Source organism: Carcharodon carcharias, chromosome 5 (genome assembly GCF_017639515.1).
Source record: "Carcharodon carcharias isolate sCarCar2 chromosome 5, sCarCar2.pri, whole genome shotgun sequence".
Lineage (NCBI taxonomy): Eukaryota > Metazoa > Chordata > Chondrichthyes > Lamniformes > Lamnidae > Carcharodon > Carcharodon carcharias.
The window spans coordinates 4,994,852-5,013,816 of NC_054471.1; the positions used below are offsets into that span (position 1 = coordinate 4,994,852).

At 61.3% G+C, this 18,965-nt stretch overlaps 1 protein-coding gene across 1 annotated transcript in view; it reads left to right on the forward strand.

The window, feature by feature from the left end:
* The window catches only part of mrpl2 (mitochondrial ribosomal protein L2), a 35,654-nt gene extending 17,055 nt beyond the window's left edge, over positions 1 to 18,599 (forward strand). The window contains exons 2-6 of the mRNA XM_041188145.1: positions 1,403 to 1,544; positions 6,849 to 6,964; positions 8,045 to 8,155; positions 16,511 to 16,584; positions 18,344 to 18,599. Of these exons, the coding sequence (XP_041044079.1) occupies positions 1,403 to 1,544; positions 6,849 to 6,964; positions 8,045 to 8,155; positions 16,511 to 16,584; positions 18,344 to 18,556 (656 nt within the window). The 3' untranslated portion in view covers positions 18,557 to 18,599. The remainder of the gene's footprint in view (positions 1 to 1,402; positions 1,545 to 6,848; positions 6,965 to 8,044; positions 8,156 to 16,510; positions 16,585 to 18,343) is intronic.
* The last annotated feature ends 366 nt before the right edge of the window (positions 18,600 to 18,965 follow it).

The window sequence follows — 18,965 nt, forward strand, 5'->3', positions numbered from 1 at the left end:
TGGAGGGGTCAGTACTGAGGGAGTGCTGCACTGTCAGAGGGTCAGTACTGAGGGAGTGCTGCACTGTCGGAGGGTCAGTACTGAGGGAGTGCTGCACTGTCAGAGGGTCAGTACTGAGGGAGTGCTGCACTGTCAGAGGGTCAGTACTGAGGGAGTGCTGCACTGTCAGAGTGTCAGTACTGAGGGAGTGCCGCACTGTCAGCGGTTCAGTACTGAGGGAGTGCCGCACTGTCAGAGCGTCAGTAGTGAGGGAGTGCTGCGCTGTCAGAGGGTCAGTACTGAGGGAGTGCTGCACTGTCAGAGGGTCAGTACTGAGGGAGTGCTGCACTATTGGAGGGTCAGTACAGAGGGAGTGCCGCTCCGTCAGAGGGTCAGTACCGAGGGAGTGCCGCATTGTCAGAGGGTCAGTGCCGAGGGAGTGCTGCACTGTCAGGGTCAGTACCGAGGGAGTGCCGCACTGTCAGAGGGTCAGTACTGAGGGAATGCTGCATTGTCAGATGGTCAGTACTGAGGGAGTGCTGCACTGTCAGAGGATCAGTACCGAGGGAGTGCCGCACTGTCAGAGGGTCAGTACTGAGGGAGTGCTGCACTGTCAGAGGGTCAGTACTGAGGGAGTGCTGCACTGCCAGAGGGTCAGTGCTGAGCGAGTGTGGCACTGTCAGAGGGTCAGTACTGAGGGAGTGCTGCACTGTCAGAGGGTCAGTACTGAGGGAGTGCCGCACTGTCAGAGGGTCAGTACTGAGGGAGTACCGCACTGTCAGAGGGTCAGTACCGAGGGAGTGCCGCACTTTCACAGGGTCAGTACCGAGGGAGTGCCGCACTGTCGGAGGCTCAGTACCGAGGGAGTGCCGCACTGTCAGAGGGTCAGTACCGAGGGAGTGCCTCACTGTCAGAGGGACAGTACCGAGGGAGTTCTGCACTGTCAGAGGGTCAGTACCGAGGGAGTGCTGCACTGTCAGAGGGTCAGTACTGAGCGAGTGCTGCACTGTCAGATGGTCGGTACTGAGCGAGTGCTGCACTGTCAGAGGGTCAGTACTGAGGGAGTGCTGCACTGTCAGAGGGTCAGTACTGAGCGAGTGCTGCACTGTCAGAGGGTCAGTACTGAGGGAGTGCTGCACTGTCAGAGGGTCAGTACTGAGGGAGTGCTGCACTGTGGGAGAGGTGCATAACGAAATGGGGTGGGGGTGTTGGAAGTAGAGGGTTGTGGGAGAGCACAGGGGGTGTCCCACACCCCTGGGTGCCCTGGATTATGCCAGTGCTGCTGGAGTGACTGTTGGATGCTTTTGGTGAGATTTGGGTCTGGTTGGGATCGGGGCTCCTGTTGCATTGAAATGCGAGCTGTTCTCCGGCAGCCAGAATTCCTACATGGATTTATCCCACTTTGTTTTCATGTTGACTGCAGGGAAAATCAAAGTTCACGGGATTGGAGGGGGTCACAAGCAGAGGTATCGCATGATTGACTTCCAACGCCTGCGCTACGAGCCAGGAAAGGAAGGAGAGCCGTTTGAGGAGAAGGTGGTTCAGATCCGCTACGACCCATGCAGGTTAGAAACCAATCAGTAAATACGTGAATGCAGACTGGGCACGGTGGGGGGGATGGCATCATGGAGGTGGGATCTCCTGCCCATAGTGTGTGGGAGCTATTCCCGATGGGACAGGGACTGCTGGCTGAGCCTGTGATATTATATCCCGGGAACAGGGACACTCTGGCTCTGTCTGGGATATTATATCCCGGGAACAGGGACAGTCTGGCTCGGTCTGGGATATTATGTCCCTGTAACACTGACAGTCTGGCTCGGTCTGGGATATTATGTCCTGGGAGCAGGGACAGTCTGTCTCGGTCTGGGATATTATGTCCCGGGAACAGGGACACTCTGGCTCTGTCTGGGATATTATGTCCTGGGAGCAGCAACAGTCTGGCTCGGTCTGGGATATGATGTCCGGGAACAGGGACAGTCTGGCTCGGTCTGGGATATTATGTCCGGGAACAGCGACATTCTGGCTCGGTCTGGGATATGATGTCCGGGAACAGGGACAGTCTGGCTCGATCTGGGATATTATGTCCGGGAACAGCGACATTCTGGCTCGGTCTGGGATATGATGTCCGGGAACAGAGACAGTCTGGCTCGGTCTGGGATATTATGTCCGGGAACAGCGACATTCTGGCTCGGTCTAGGATATTATGTCCGGGAACAGCGACATTCTGGCTCGGTCTGGGATATTATGTCCGGGAACAGAGACAGTCTGGCTCAGTCTTGGATATTATGTCCCGGGAACAGCAACAGTCTGGCTCGGTCTGGGATATTGTATCTGGGAACAGTGACAGTCTGGCTCGGTCTGGGATATTGTATCTGGGAACAGGGACAGTCTGGCTCGGTCTGGGATATGATGTCCGGGAACAGGGACAGTCTGGCTCGGTCTGGGATATTATGTCCCGGGAACAGCAACAGTCTGGCTCGGTCTGGGATATTATGTCCGGGAACAGGGACAGTCTGGCTCGGTCTGGGATATTGTATCTGGGAACAGAGACAGTCTGGCTCGGTCTGGGATATTGTATCTGGGAACAGGGACAGTCTGGCTCGGTCTGGGATATTGTATCTGGGAACAGGGACAATCTGGCTCAGTCTGGGATATTATATCCGGGAACAGCGACATTCTGGCTCGGTCTGGGATATTATGTCCGGGAACAGAGACAGTCTGGCTCGATCTGGGATATTATGTCCGGGAACAGCGACATTCTGGCTCGGTCTGGGATATTATGTCCGGGAACAGCGACATTCTGGCTCGGTCTGGGATATTGTGTCCGGGAACAGCAACAGTCTGGCTCGGTCTGGGATATTGTGTCTGGGAACAGATACAATCTGGCTCGGTCTGGGATATTATGTCCGGGAACAGCGACAGTCTGGCTCGGTCTGGGATATTATGTCCGGGAACAGCGGCATTCTGGCTCGGTCTGGGATATTGTATCTGGGAACAGATACAGTCTGGTTCGGTCTGGGATATTGTATCTGGGAACAGTGACAGTCTGGCTTGCTCTGGGATATTATGTCCGGGAACAGGGACAGACTGGCTCGGTCTGGGATATTATGTCCCAGGAACAGGGACAGCCTGGCTCGGTCTGGGATATTACGTCCGGGAACAGAGACAGTCTGGCTCGATCTGGGGATTTATGCCCGGGAACAGCAACAGTCTGTCTCGGTCTGGGATGTTTTGTCTCGGAACAGTGACAGTCTGGCTCGGTCTGGGATATTTTGTCTCGGAACAGTGACAGTCTGGCTCGGTTTGGAATATTATATCCGGGAAAGGTACAGTCTGGCTTGGTCTGGGATATTATGTCCCGGGTACAGGGACAGTCTGGCTCGGTCTGGGATATTATGTCCGGGAACAGAGACAGACTGGCTCGGTCTGGGATATTATGTCCCAGGAACAGAGACAGTCTGGCTCGGTCTGGGATATTATGTCCCGGGAAACAGGGACAATCTGGCTCGATGTGGGATATTATTTCTGGGAACAGTGACAGTCTGGCTCGGTCTGGGATATTATGTCCGGGAACAGCAACAGTCTGTCTCGGTCTGGGATATTATGTCCGGGAACAGCAACAGTCTGTCTCGGTCTGGGATATTATGTCCGGGAACAGCAACAGTCTGGCTCGGTCTGGGATATTATGTCCGGGATCCGGGACAGCCTGGCTTGGTCTGGGATATTATGTCCGGGAACAGGGACAGTCTGGCTCGGTCTGGGATATTATGTCCCGGGAACAGGGACAGTCTGGCTCGGTCTGGGATATTATGTCCCGGGAACAGATACAGTCTGGCTCGGTCTGGGATATTATGTCCGGGATCAGGGACAGTCTGGCTCGGTCTGGGATATTACATCCGGGAAAGGTACAGTCTGGCACGGTCTGTGATATTATGTCTCGGAACAGTGACAGTCTGGCTCGGTTTGGAATATTATATCCGGGAAAGGTACAGTCTGGCTCGGTCTGGGATATTATGTCCCGGGAACAGCAACAGTCTGGCTCAGTCTGGGATATTATGTCCGGGAACAGCAACAGTCTGGCTCGGTCTGGGATATTATGTCCCGGGAACAGGGACAGTCTGGCTCGGTCTGGGATATTATGTCCGGGAACAGCAACAGTCTGGCTCGGTCTGGGATATTATGTCCGGGATCAGGGACAGTCTGGCTCGGTCTGGGATATTATGTCCGGGAAAGGTACAGTCTGGCTCGGTCTGGGATATAATGTCCCGGGAACAGGGACAGTCTGGCTCGGTCTGGGATATTATGTCCGGGATCAGGGACAGTCTGGCTCGGTCTGGGATATTATGTCCGGGAAAGGTACAGTCTGGCTCGGTCTGGGATATAATGTCCCGGGAACAGGGACAGTCTGGCTCGGTCTGGGATATTATGTCCGGGAACAGGGAGCGTGTCGCTCGGTGTGGGATATTACATCCCGGGAACAGGGAGTCTGCCTTGGTCTGGGATATTATGTCCCGGGAACAGGGACAGTCTGGCTCGGTCTGGGATATTATGTCCGGGAACAGCAACAGTCTGGCTCGGTCTGGGATATTATGTCCGGGATCAGGGACAGACTGGCTCGATCTGGGATATTATGTCCCGGGAACAGGGACAGTCTGGCTCGGTCTGGGATATTATGTCCGGGAACAGAGACAGACTGGCTCGGTCTAGGATATTATGTCCCGGGAACAGAGACAGTCTGGTTCGGTCTGGGATATTATGTCCAGGAACACTCAGTCTGGCTCGATGTGGGATATTATTTCCGGGAACAGTGACAGTCTGGCTCGGTCTGGGATATTATGTCCGGGAACAGGGACAGTCTGGCTCCGTCTGGGATGTTATGTCCGGGAACAGCAACAGTCTGTCTCGGTCTGAGATATTATGTCCGGGAACAGCAACAGTCTGGCTCAGTCTGGGATATTATGTCCGGGACAGTGAATGTCTGGCTCGGTCTGGGATATTATGTCCGGGAACAGGGACAGTCTGGCTCGGTCTGGGATTTTATGTCCGGGAACAGGAACAGTCTGTCTCGGTCTGGGATGTTATGTCCGGGAACAGCAACAGTCTGGCTCGGTCTGGGATATTATATCCGGGATCCGGGACAGCCTGGCTCGGTCTGGGATATTATGTCCGGGAACAGGGAGCGTGTCGCTCGTTCTGGGATATTATGTCCCGGGAACAGGGACAGTCTGGCTCGGTCTGGGATATTATGTCCCGGGAACAGGGACAGTCTGGCTCTGTCTGGGATATTATGTCCCGGGAACAGGGATAGCCTGGCTCGGTCTGGGATATTATGTCCGGGAACAGCAATAGTCTGGCTCGGTCTGGGATATTATGTCCTGGAACAGCAACAGTCTGGCTCGGTCTGGGATATTATGTCCTGGAACAGCAACAGTCTGGCTCGGTCTGGGATATTGTATCTGGGAACAGGGACAGTCTGGCTCGGTCTGGGATATTGTATCTGGGAACAGGGACAGTCTGGCTCGGTCTGGGATATTATATCCCGGGAACAGGGACAGTCTGGCTCGCTCTGGGATATTATGTCCCGGGAACAGCAACAGTCTGGGCGGTCTGGGATATTATGTCCGGGAACAGGGACAGTCTGGGCGTTCTGGGATATTATGTCCGGGAACAGGGACAGTCTGGGCGTTCTGGGATATTATGTCCGGGAACAGGGACAGTCTGGTTCGATTTGGGTTATTATTTCCGGGACAGTGGTTGTCTGGCTCGGTCTGGGATATTATGTCCGCGAATAGAAACAGTCTGGCTCGGTCTGGGATATTATGTCCGCGAATAGAAACAGTCTGGCTCGGTCTGGGATATTATGTCCGGGAACAGGGACATTCTGGCTTGGTCTGGGATATTATGTCCGGGAACAGGGACAGTCTGGCTCGGTCTGGGATATTATGTCCGGGAACAGGGACAGTCTGGCTCGGTCTGGGATATTATGTCCGGGAACAGGGACAGTCTGGCTCGGTCTGGGATATTATGTCTGGGAACAGGGACAGTTTGGCTCGGTTGTGATATTATGTCCGGGAACAGGGACAGCCTGGCTCGGTCTGGGATATTACATCCGGGAACAGGGACAGTCTGGCTTGGTCTGGGACATTTTGTCCGGGAACAAGGAAGGGCTGGCTCGGTCTGGGATATTATTCCCCAGGACAGGGACATCCTGGCTAGGTTTGGGATATTTTGTTCCTTGGTAAATGCTGGTGGGGATATTATCTTTTATTGACTGAAAGCAAAGGCAATATAGAGATGTGAATGATCTTACTTTTGGAAGGGTTTGAGTTTCAAAGGGAGGTGGGAACAATGGAACCTGAGATGAAAGGAGGGAAAGGTGGCCTTTTTGAATGACTGTGGAAAGCTTTGGGGAGATTGCTGCAGCTGCTGAGCTGTCGTGCTGTTGAGCTATAGCGGGAGGCTTGGGTTAGGAGATGATGCTGTTTCCACCAGCCATTCAGTCCAGCCAGAGAAGTCTTGGAATGCAACTAGGAGTTTTATCCTGAAGTGGATTCCATCGCAGAGTGGAAGAGGGTAGGGTCATGTGGTACCCCTTTACTGAAGCAACAGCGGTTTCCCTTGTGTAATATGACCGTATCCTATAGTTAGGCATCGAGAAGGGAATGTGGCCTGGAAGGACCTTCTCTGTGGTTTTGACCAAGTCGAGCAGTTTTGTGGGAATGTTTTGTAGGACAAACCTTAGTTGTGTGGCTGTAATCTTGTGTGCTTAAGTTCTTTTCAATTCCTGTTCATAAAAATTTTACTTTCATTTACTTTCATTTACCTGGCTTGGTGTGGCGCGGGTTATAACAGTGGCTTTTCTCTGACAGGTCTGCTGATATCGCACTGCTTGCGGGTAGCAGTCGGAAGCGATGGATCATCGCCACAGAGAACATGGAGGCTGGTGACATTGTGAAGACCTCAGGACTGATTGGACGAATGGCAGGTATGGCTCTGGCCCCTGACACTGGGTTCCAGTTAGATGGGATTCCCCTCCCTCAAATGGCTGAGTGACTGATCTTGATAGGAGGCTGACTGTGGGCGGGTCACTGCTGGACCTGGGGGTGGGGACGGACAGGCTTTCAGATCCTAACACAGCCTGCATTATACTCCCTTCACGTTTCCCGATTGGTCACAGTGCATGGGACTGGACTGGGATCGATTGGTTGGACTCAATGTGGAGGGAACCTTCCCTCAAGTCAGCTTGGGATGTTCTCATCAGTTAGGGCAGGAACATGGGGAACAATAAAGAGTCAAACTGCACAATATCAGGGCAGATAACAGGGCTGGATAGAGAAGAGGGAATAGGGGGCGAGAACATAAAGGAGGGAAGAGAAACTGGGTGGGTGAGGAGGGGGGAGGCAGAAGATATGGAGTGGAACAGAGAGTCAGCAAGGGAGGGAGAGAGAGAGAGATGGAGGGTCATTGGATGGAGGGTCATTAGATGGAGGGTCATTAGATGGAGGGTCATTAGATGGAGGGTCATTAGATGGAGGGTCATTAGATGGAGGGTCATTAGATGGAGGGTCATTAAAAGGAGGGTCATTAAAAGGAGGGTCATTAGAAGGAGGGCCATTAGATGGCGGGTTCTGAGATGGGGAAGAGGGGCAAGAGAAATGGGGATGAGAAGGATAATGGTGAGATGCTGGAGGGAAGTGGTGGGGCGGGTTTTGTGGGGGGAGACTGTGGGGAGGGTCTTTGGGGGGGCTGGTTGGTTGGAAGGTTGGGGACAATGGTTGGGGGTTGTGTTTTGGGGGAAATGGGAGAGAGGCATGGAGGTAGCAGTAATATTGATCTGAGAAAGAGATTTCATCGAATGGCGAAGATGGTGATTTCATGGAGTGAGGAATGAGGGGGCTTGGAGGAAGCAAGGGAGGAGGAGGTTTGGAGGGGGTGAGGGAGGAGGAGGTTTGGAGGGGGTGAGGGAGGAGGAGGTTTGGAGGGGGTGAGGGAGGAGGGGGTTTGGCTGTATTTTTGCTGTCGCTGCTCCTGACCGGAATTCCCCCTTGTCCGATCCCATTCCCAGTTGGAGCCCGGGAAGGAGATGCTTATCCACTGGGAGCTCTTCCTGTGGGAACCCTGGTGAATAACCTGGAGCTACATCCCGGGAAAGGAGCTCAGCGCATCCGAGCTGCAGGTGAGTTCCTCACTCACCCTCACTCAACCTCACCCTCACCCTCACCCTCACCCTCACTCACCCTCACCCTCACTCACCCTCACTCACCCCCACCCTCACCCTCACCCTCACTCACCCCCACCCTCACCCTCACCCTCACTCACCCTCACCCTCACTCACCCTCACTCACCCCCACCCTCACCCTCACCCTCACTCACCCTCACCCTCACTCAACCCCACCCTCACCCTCACTCACCCTCACTCACCCTCACCCCCACCCTCACCCTCACTCACCCTCACCCTCACTCACCCTCACTCACCCCCACCCTCACCCTCACCCTCACTCACCCTCACCCTCACCCTCACTCACCCCCACCCTCACCCTCACCCTCACTCACCCTCACCCTCACTCAACCCCACCCTCACCCTCACTCACCCTCACTCACCCTCACCCCCCACCCTCACCCTCACTCACCCTCACCCTCACTCAACCCCACCCTCAACCCTCACTCACCCTCACTCACCCTCACCCCCACCCTCACCCTCACTCACCCTCACCCTCACTCACCCTCACTCACCCCCACCCTCACTCACCCTCACTCAACCCCTCCCCACCCTCACTCACCCTCACCCTCACTCACCCTCACTCACCCCCACCCTCACCCTCACTCACACTCACCCTCACTCACCCTCACCCTCACTCACCCTCACTCACCCTCACTCACCCCCACCCTCACCCTCACTCACCCTCACCCTCACTCAACCCCACCCTCACCCTCACTCACCCTCACTCACCCTCACCCCCACCCTCACCCTCACTCACCCTCACCCTCACTCAACCCCTCCCCACCCTCACTCACCCTCACCCTCACTCACCCTCACTCACCCTCACTCACCCTCACTCACCCTCACCCTCACCCTCACCCTCACTCACCCTCACCCTCACTCAACCCCTCCCCACCCTCACTCACCCTCACCCTCACTCACCCTCACTCACCCCCACCCTCACCCTCACCCTCACTCACCCTCACCCTCACTCAACCCCTCCCCACCCTCACTCACCCTCACCCTCACTCACCCTCACTCACCCCCACCCTCACCCTCACTCACCCTCACCCTCACTCAAACCCCTCCCCACCCTCACCCCCACCCTCACCCTCACTCAACCTCACCCTCACTCACCCTCACTCACCCTCACTCAACCCCACCCTCACCCTCACTCACCCTCACTCAACCCTCACTCAACCCCTCCCCACCCTCACTCACCCTCACTCACCCTCACTCACCCTCACTCACCCTCACTCACCCTCACCCTCACCCTCACTCAACCCCACCCTCACTCACCCCCACCCTCAACCTCACCCTCACTCAACCTCACTCACCCTCACCCCCCACCCTCACCCCCACCCTCACCCTCACTCAACCCCACCCTCACCCTCACTCACCCTCACTCACCCTCACTCAACCTCACCCTCACTCACCCTCACCCTCACTCAACCTCACCCTCACCCTCACCCTCACTCACCCTCACCCTCACTCACCCTCACCCTCACTCAACCTCACCCTCACTCACCCTCACTCACCCTCACTCACCCTCACCCTCACTCACCCTCACCCTCACTCAACCCCACCCTCACCCTCACTCACCCTCACTCACCCTCACTCAACCTCACCCTCACTCACCCTCACCCCCACCCTCACCCTCACTCAACCCCTCCCCACCCTCACTCACCCTCACCCTCACCTTCACCCTCACTCAACCCCTCCCCACCCTCACCCCACCCACACCCCCACCCTCACCCCCACCCTCACTCAACCCCTCCCCACCCTCACTCACCCTCACTCACCCTCACTCACCCTCACCCTCACCCTCACTCAACCCCACCCTCATCCTCACCCTCACTCAACCCCTCTCCACCCTCACCCTCACCCCCACCCTCACCCTCACCCTCACCCTCACTCAACCCCTCTCCACCCTCACCCTCCCCACCCTCACCCCCACCCTCACCCTCACTCACCCTCACTCAACCTCACCCTCACCCCCACCCTCACTCAACCCCACCCTCACTCACCCTCACTCACCCTCACCCTCACCCTCACCCCCACCCTCACCCCCACCCTAACCCTCACCCTCACTCACCCTCACTCAACCTCACCCCCACCCTCACCCTCACTCACCCCCACCCTCACTCACCCCCACCCTCACCCTCACTCACCCTCACTCAACCTCACCCTCACCCCCACCCTCACCCCCACCCTCACCCTCACCCTCACTCAACCCCTCCCCACCCTCACTCACCCTCACCCTCACCCCCACCCTCACTCAACCCCTCCCCACCCTCACTCACCCTCACTCACCCTCACTCACCCTCACCCTCACCCTCACTCAACCCCACCCTCACCCTCACCCTCACTCAACCCCTCTCCACCCTCACCCTCACCCTCACCCTCACTCAACCCCTCTCCACCCTCACCCTCCCCACCCTCACCCCCACCCTCACCCTCACCCTCACTCACCCTCACTCAACCTCACCCTCACCCCCACCCTCACTCAACCCCACCCTCACTCACCCTCACTCACCCTCACCCTCACCCTCACCCCCACCCTCACACCCACCCTAACCCTCACCCTCACTCACCCTCACTCAACCTCACCCCCACCCTCACCCTCACTCACCCCCACCCTCACTCACCCTCACTCACCCCCACCCTCACCCTCACTCACCCTCACTCAACCTCACCCTCACTCACCCCCACCCTCACCCTCACCCTCACTCAACCCCTCCCCACCCTCACTCACCCTCACCCTCACCCCCACCCTCACTCAACCCCTCCCCACCCTCACTCACCCTCACCCTCACCCTCACTCAACCTCACCCTCACTCACCCTCACCCCCACCCTCACCCTCACCCTCACCCTCACAACCCCACCCTCACCCTCACTCAACCTCACCCTCACTCACCCCCACCCCCACCCTCACCCAACCTCACCCTCACCCTCACCCTCACTCAACCTCACCCTCACCCTCACTCAACCCCACCCTCACCCTCACTCACCCTCACTCAACCTCACCCTCACCCTCACTCAACCTCACCCTCACTCACCCTCACCCTCACCCCCACCCTCACTCAACCCCTCCCCACCCTCACTCACCCTCACCCTCACCCTCACTCACCCTCACCCTCACTCAACCCCTCTCCACCCTCACCCTCACTCAACCTCACCCTCACTCACCCTCACCCTCACCCCCACCCTCACCCTCACCCTCACCCTCACTCACCCTCACCCTCACCCTCACTCACCCACACTCACCCTCACCCCCACCCTCACCCTCACTCAACCTCACCCTCACTCACCCTCACCCTCACTCACCCTCACCCTCACCCTCACTCACCCTCACCCTCACCCTCACTCAGCCCTCCCCACCCTCACCCCCACCCTCACCCTCACTCAACCTCACCCTCACTCACCCTCACCCTCACCCTCACTCAACCCCTCTCCACCCTCACCCTCACTCAACCTCACCCTCACTCACCCTCACCCCCACCCTCACCCTCACCCTCACCCTCACTCAACCCCACCCTCACCCCCACCCTCACCCTCACTCAACCTCACCCTCACCCTCACTCAACCCCACCCTCACCCTCACCCTCACTCAACCCCTCTCCACCCTCACCCTCACTCAACCTCACCCTCACTCAACCTCACCCTCACTCACCCTCACCCTCACCCCCACCCTCACCCTCACCCTCACTCAACCCCTCTCCACCCTCACCCTCCCCACCCTCACCCCCACCCCCACCCCCACCCTCACCCTCACCCTCACCCTCACTCCACCCCACCCTCACCCTCACTCAACCCCACCCTCACCCTCACCCTCACTCAACCCCACCCTCACCCTCACCCTCACCCTCACTCAACCCCTCTCCACCCTCACTCTCCCCACCCTCACCCCCACCCTCACCCCCACCCTCACCCTCACCCTCACCCTCACTCAACCCCTCCCCACCCTCACCCTCACTCAACCCTCCCCACCCTCACCCTCACCCTCACTCAACCCCTCCCCACCCTCACCCTCACCCAACCCTCACCCTCACTCAACCCCTCCCTCACCCTCACCCTCACTCAACCCCACCCTCACCCTCACTCACCCTCACCCTCACCCTCACTCAACCCTCACTCAACCCTCCCCACCCTCACTCAGCCCTCCCCACCCTCACCCCCACCCTCACCCTCACCCAACCCCACCCTCACCCTCACCCTCACTCAACCCCTCTCCACCCTCACCCTCACCCTCACCCTCACTCAACCCCACCCTCACCCTCACCCTCACTCAACCCCTCCCTCACCCTCACTCAACCGCTCCCCACCCTCACCCTCACCCTCACCCAACCCTCCCCACCCTCACCCTCACCCAACCCTCCCCACCCTCACCCTCACTCAACCCCACCCTCACCCTCACCCTCACTCAACCCCTCCCTCACCCTCACTCAACCGCTCCCCACCCTCACCCTCACCCTCACCCAACCCTCCCCACCCTCACCCTCACCCAACCCTCCCCACCCTCACCCTCACCCTCACCCAACCCTCCCCACCCTCACCCTCACCCCCACCCTCACCCTCACCCTCACTCAACCCCTCCCACCCTCACCCTCACTCAACCCCACCCTCACCCTCACCCTCACTCAACACCTCCCCACCCTCACCCTCACCCTCACTCAACCCCTCCCCACCCTCACCCTCACCCTCACTCAACCCCTCCCCACCCTCACCCTCACTCAACCCCTCCCCACCCTCACCCAACCCTCCCCACCCTCACCCTCACCCTCACTCAACCCCTCCCCACCCTCACCCTCACTCAACCCCACCCTCACCCTCACTCAACCCCTCCCCACCCTCACCCTCACCCTCACCCTCACCCAACCCTCCCCACCCTCACCCTCACCCTCACCCTCACTCAACCCCTCCCCACCCTCACCCTCACTCAACCCCACCCTCACCCTCACCCAACCCTCCCCTCCCTCACCCTCACCCAACCCTCCCCACCCTCACTCAACCCTCCCCACCCTCACCCTCACCCAACCCTCCCCACCCTCACCCTCACCCAACCCCTCCCCACCCTCACCCTCACCCTCACCCTCACTCAACCCCTCCCCACCCTCACCCTCACTCAACCCCACCCTCACCCTCACCCAACCCTCCCCTCCCTCACCCTCACCCAACCCTCCCCACCCTCACTCAACCCTCCCCACCCTCACCCTCACCCTCACCCAACCCTCCCCACCCTCACCCTCACCCAACCCTCCCCACCCTCACCCCCACCCAACCCTCCCCTCCCTCACCCTCACCCAACCCTCCCCTCCCTCATCCTCACCCAACCCTCCCCACCCTCACTCAACCCTCCCCACCCTCACCCTCACCCTCACCCAACCCTCCCCACCCTCACTCAACCCTCCCCTCCCTCACCCTCACTCAACCCCACCCTCACCCTCACCCTCACCCTCACCCAACCCTCCCCACCCTCACTCAACCCTCCCCACCCTCACCCTCACTCAACCCCTCCCCACCCTCACCCTCACTCAACCCCACCCTCACCCTCACTCAACCCCACCCTCACCCTCACTCAACCCCACCCTCACCCTCACTCAACCCCACCCTCACCCAACCCCTCCCCACCCTCACCCTCACTCAACCCCTCCCCACCCTCACCCTCACTCAACCCCTCCCCACCCTCACCCTCACTCAACCCCACCCTCACCCTCACTCAACCCCACCCCCACCCTCACTCAACCCCTCCCCACCCTCACCCTCACTCAACCCCTCCCCACCCTCACCCACACTCAACCCCTCCCCACCCTCACTCAACCCCTCCCCACCCTCACCCTCACTCAACCCCTCCCCACCCTCACTCTCACCCTCACTCAACCCCTCCCCACCCTCACTCTCACCCTCACTCAACCCCTCCCCACCCTCACTCTCACCCTCACTCAACCCCTCCCCACCCTCACTCTCACCCTCACTCAACCCCTCCCCACCCTCACCCTCACTCAACCCCTCCCCACCCTCACCCTCACTCAACCCCACCCTCACCCTCACTCAACCCCACCCTCACCCTCACCCTCACTCAACCCCTCCCCACCCTCACCCTCACTCAACCCCACCCTCACCCTCACTCAACCCCACCCTCACCCAATCCCTCCCCACCCTCACCCTCACTCAACCCCTCCCCACCCTCACCCTCACTCAACCCCTCCCCACCCTCACCCTCACTCAACCTCACCCTCACCCTCACTCAACCCCACCCTCACCCAACCCCTCCCCACCCTCACCCTCACTCAACCCCTCCCCACCCTCACCCTCACTCAACCCCTCCCCACCCTCACCCTCACTCAACCCCACCCTCACCCTCACTCAACCCCACCCTCACCCTCACTCAACCCCTCCCCACCCTCACCCTCACTCAACCCCTCCCCACCCTCACCCTCACTCAACCCCTCCCCACCCTCACCCTCACTCAACCCCTCCCCACCCTCACACTCACCCTCACTCAACCCCTCCCCACCCTCACCCTCACCCTCACCCAACCCTCACTCAACCCTCCCCACCCTCACTCAACCCCACCCTCACCCTCACTCAACCCCTCTCCACCCTCACCCTCACTCAACCCCTCCCCACCCTCACCCTCACTCAACCCCACCCTCACCCTCACCCAACCCTCCCCACCCTCACTCAACCCTCCCCACCCTCACTCAGCCCTCACCCTCACCCAACCCTCCCCTCCCTCACCCTCACCCAACCCTCCCCACCCTCACTCAACCCTCCCCACCCTCACCCTCACCCAACCCTCCCCACCCTCACTCAACCCTCCCCACCCTCACCCTCATTCAACCCCTCCCCACCCTCACACAACCCTCCCCGCCCTCACCCTCACCCAACCCTCCCCACCCTCACCCTCACCCAACCCTCCCCACCCTCACTCAACCCTCCCCACCCTCACTCAACCCTCCCCACCCTCACCCTCATTCAACCCCTCCCCACCCTCACTCAACCCTCCCCACCCTCACCCAACCCTCCCCACCCTCACCCTCACCCTCACCCAACCCTCCCCACCCTCACTCGACCCTCCCCACCCTCACCCTCACCCTCACCCCCACCCAACCTTCCCCACCCTCACCCTCACCCTCACCCAACCCTCACCACCCTCACCCTCACCCAACCCTCCCCACCCTCACCCTCACCCCCACCCAACCCTCCCCACCCTCACCCTCACCCCCACCCAACCCTCCCCACCCTCACCCTCACCCCCACCCAACCCTCCCCACCCTCACCCTCACCCTCACCCTCACTCAACCCTCCCCACCCTCACCCTCACCCAACCCTCCCCACCCTCACTCAACCCTCCCCACCCTCACCCTCACCCTCACTCAACCCCTCCCTACCCTCACCCTCACTCAACCCCTCCCTACCCTCACCCTCACTCAACTCCTCCCCACCGTCACCCTCACTCAACCCCTCCCCACCCTCACCCTCACAACCCCTCCCCACCCTCACCCTCACTCAACCCCTCCCCACCCTCACCCTCACTCAACCCCACCCTCACCCTCACTCAACCCCACCCTCACCCTCACTCAACCCCTCTCCACCCTCACCCTCACTCAACCCCTCTCCACCCTCACCCTCACTCAACCCCTCCCCACCCTCACCCTCACTCAACCCCTCCCCACCCTCACTCTCACCCTCACTCAACCCCTCCCCACCCTCACCCTCACTCAACCCCTCCCCACCCTCACTCTCACCCTCACTCAACCCCTCCCCACCCTCACTCTCACCCTCACTCAACCCCTCCCCACCCTCACTCTCACCCTCACTCAACCCCTCCCCACCCTCACTCTCACCCTCACTCAACCCCTCCCCACCCTCACCCTCACTCAACCCCTCCCCACCCTCACTCTCACCCTCACTCAACCCCTCCCCACCCTCACTCTCACCCTCACTCAACCCCTCCCCCTCACCCTCACCAACACCCTGCCAGACCCCCGCAGCCACTCCCGTGCCCCCCATGTCCCCCCCATGTCCCTGTGCCCCCCCATGTCCCTGTGCCCCCCCCATGTCCCCGTGCCCCCCACAATGTCCCTGTGCCCCCCCAATGTCCCTGTGCCCCCCCAATGTCCCCGTGCCCCCCCAATATCCCCGTGCCCCCCCCAATATCCCCGTGCCCCCCCCAATATCCCCGTGCCCCCCCCAATATCCCCATGTCCCCCCCAATTTCTCCCTCAATTTCCCCCACTAATGTCCCTCCCATAACTGGGGTACAGAGTGTCCGGGGCTGTTAGACCCGGTGTCCAGTTTTACTAACCGGTTTCTCCTGACCGTAGGAACGTGTGGAGTTTTGCTCAGGAAGGTGAACGGTGCAGCAATTGTTCAACTCCCATCCAAACGCCAGGTCCAGGTACGTGATCCCTGTGCCTGAAACCCAGCCTCTCCCCACCCCCACCCCCACCCCCACCCCCTCTCCCCCACCCCCACCCCCTCTCCCCCACCCCCACCCCCTCTCCCCCACCCCCTCTCCCCCACCCCCTCTCCCCCACCCCCACCCCCTCACCCCCACCCCCTCAACCCCACTCCCCCACCCCCTCACCCCACCCCCACCCCCTCTCCCCCACCCCCTCTCCCCCACCCCCACCCCCTCTCCCCCACCCCCACCCCCTCTCCCCCACCCCCACCCCCTCTCCCCCACCCCCACCCCCTCTCCCCCACCCCTCACCCCCACCCCCACCCCACCCCCTCTCCCCCACCCCCACCCCCTCTCCCCCACCCCCACCCCCTCTCCCCCACCCCACCCCCTCTCCCCCACCCCCACCCCCTCTCCCCCACCCCCACCCCCACCCCCACCCCCTCCCCCTCCCCCCCACCCCCTCTCTCCCCCACCCCCTCTCCCCCACCCCCTCACCCCCACCCCCCACCCCCTCTCCCCCACCCCCACCCCCTCTCCCCCACCCCCACCCCCTCTCCCCCACCCCCTCTCCCCCACCCCCACCCCCTCTCCCTCTCCCCACCCCCACCCCCACCCCCACCCCCTCTCCCCCACCCCCTCTCCCCCACCCCCACCCCCTCACCCCCTCTCCCCCACCCCCACCCCCACCCCCACCCCCTCTCCCCCACCCCCACCCCCACCCCCACCCCCTCTCCCCCACCCCCACCCCTCTCCCCCACCCCCCACCCCCACCCCCACCCCCTCACCCCCACCCCCACCCCCCACCCCCTCTCCCCCTCTCCCCCACCCCCTCTCCCCCTCTCCCCCACCCCCTCTCCCTCTCCTCCACCCCCTCTCCCCCTCTCCCCCACCCCCACCCCCACCCCCACCCTCACCCCCACCCCCACCCCCCCACCCCCACCCCACCCCACCCCCTCTCCCCCACCCCCACCCCCTCTCCCCCACCCCCACCCCCACCCCCACCCCCACCCTCTCACCCCCACCCCCACCCCCAACCCCACACACACACCCCCTCTCCCCCACCCCCTCCCCCGCACACACACCCCCTCACCCCCACCCCCACCCCCGCACACACACCCCCTCACCCCCACCCCCAACCCCGCACACACACCCCCTCACCCCCACCCCCACCCCCACCCCCACCCCCACTCCCTCTCCCCCACCCCCTCTCCCCCACCCCCACCCCCACCCCCTCCCCCCCACCCCCTCTTCCCCCACCCCCACCCCCACCCCCTCACCCCCACCCCCACCCCCACCCCCTCTCCCCCACCCCCACCCCCACCCCCACCCCCTCTCCCTCTCCCCCCACCCCCTCTCCCCCACCCCCACCCCCTCTCCCCCACCCCCACCCCCACCCCCACCCCCTCTCCCTCTCCCCCACCCCCACCCCCTCTCCCTCTCCCCCACCCCCACCCCCTCTCCCCACCCCCACCCCCACCCCCTCTCCCTCTCCCCCACCCCCCTCCCCTCTCCCTCTCCCCCAACCCCACCCCCACCCCCTCTCCCCCACCCCCTCTCCCCCACCCCCTCTCCCCACCCCCCACCCCCTCTCCCTCTCCCCCACCCCCCACCCCCACCCCCCTCCCCCTCCCCCCCCACCCCCCTCTCCCTCTCCCCCACCCCCTCTCCCCCACCCCCCCTCTGCCCCCCCTCCCCCGAGATGCCTCTCTTGTCCCTGTGGGTGATGGCCCTCCCTCTGTCTCTCTCTCCTCAGGTGCTGGAGGCCTGCGTGGTGACCGTGGGTCGTGTGTCCAATATTGACCATAACAAGCGAGTGATGGGTAAGGCTGGCCGGAATCGCTGGCTGGGGCTGCGGCCCTCCAGCGGGCGCTGGCAGAGAAAGGGGGGCTGGGCGGGCAGGAAGATTCGACCGATCCCACCGATGAAGAGCTACGTCAATCTACCGTCGCGGGCGACCCTGAGCTGATCGGCTTGGACTGATGTACATTAAAGATCTTTAATGCACGGGCCGCCGAGCCTTCCACTCGCTTCCGTGTCCAGTCGTCCTCCAGCTCCCGGGGTCTGAGCGGCAGCTGGTGTTACTGCATCCACCTGGCTGAGGGTCACGTGGGTAGGACATCTCGGGCGGGCAATGATCACACACAGCTTGAGGGACGAGGGAGAGGGGGAATGGGTAAATCTAAGACATTCAAGTGAAAGCAGGCAGCCTGGGCCGGAGGTTGGGGGGGGAGGTGTGAACAACCAGCGGGTGTGAGCACGTCGGCACCAATGATGTTTCGAGAGAGGGAGATGGTCTTGCTGTCAGATTTTAGGCAGCTAAACTAGAAATGAAAAGGTAGGAGCCTCCAGATTAGTCCTGGTAACACGCACTCGTG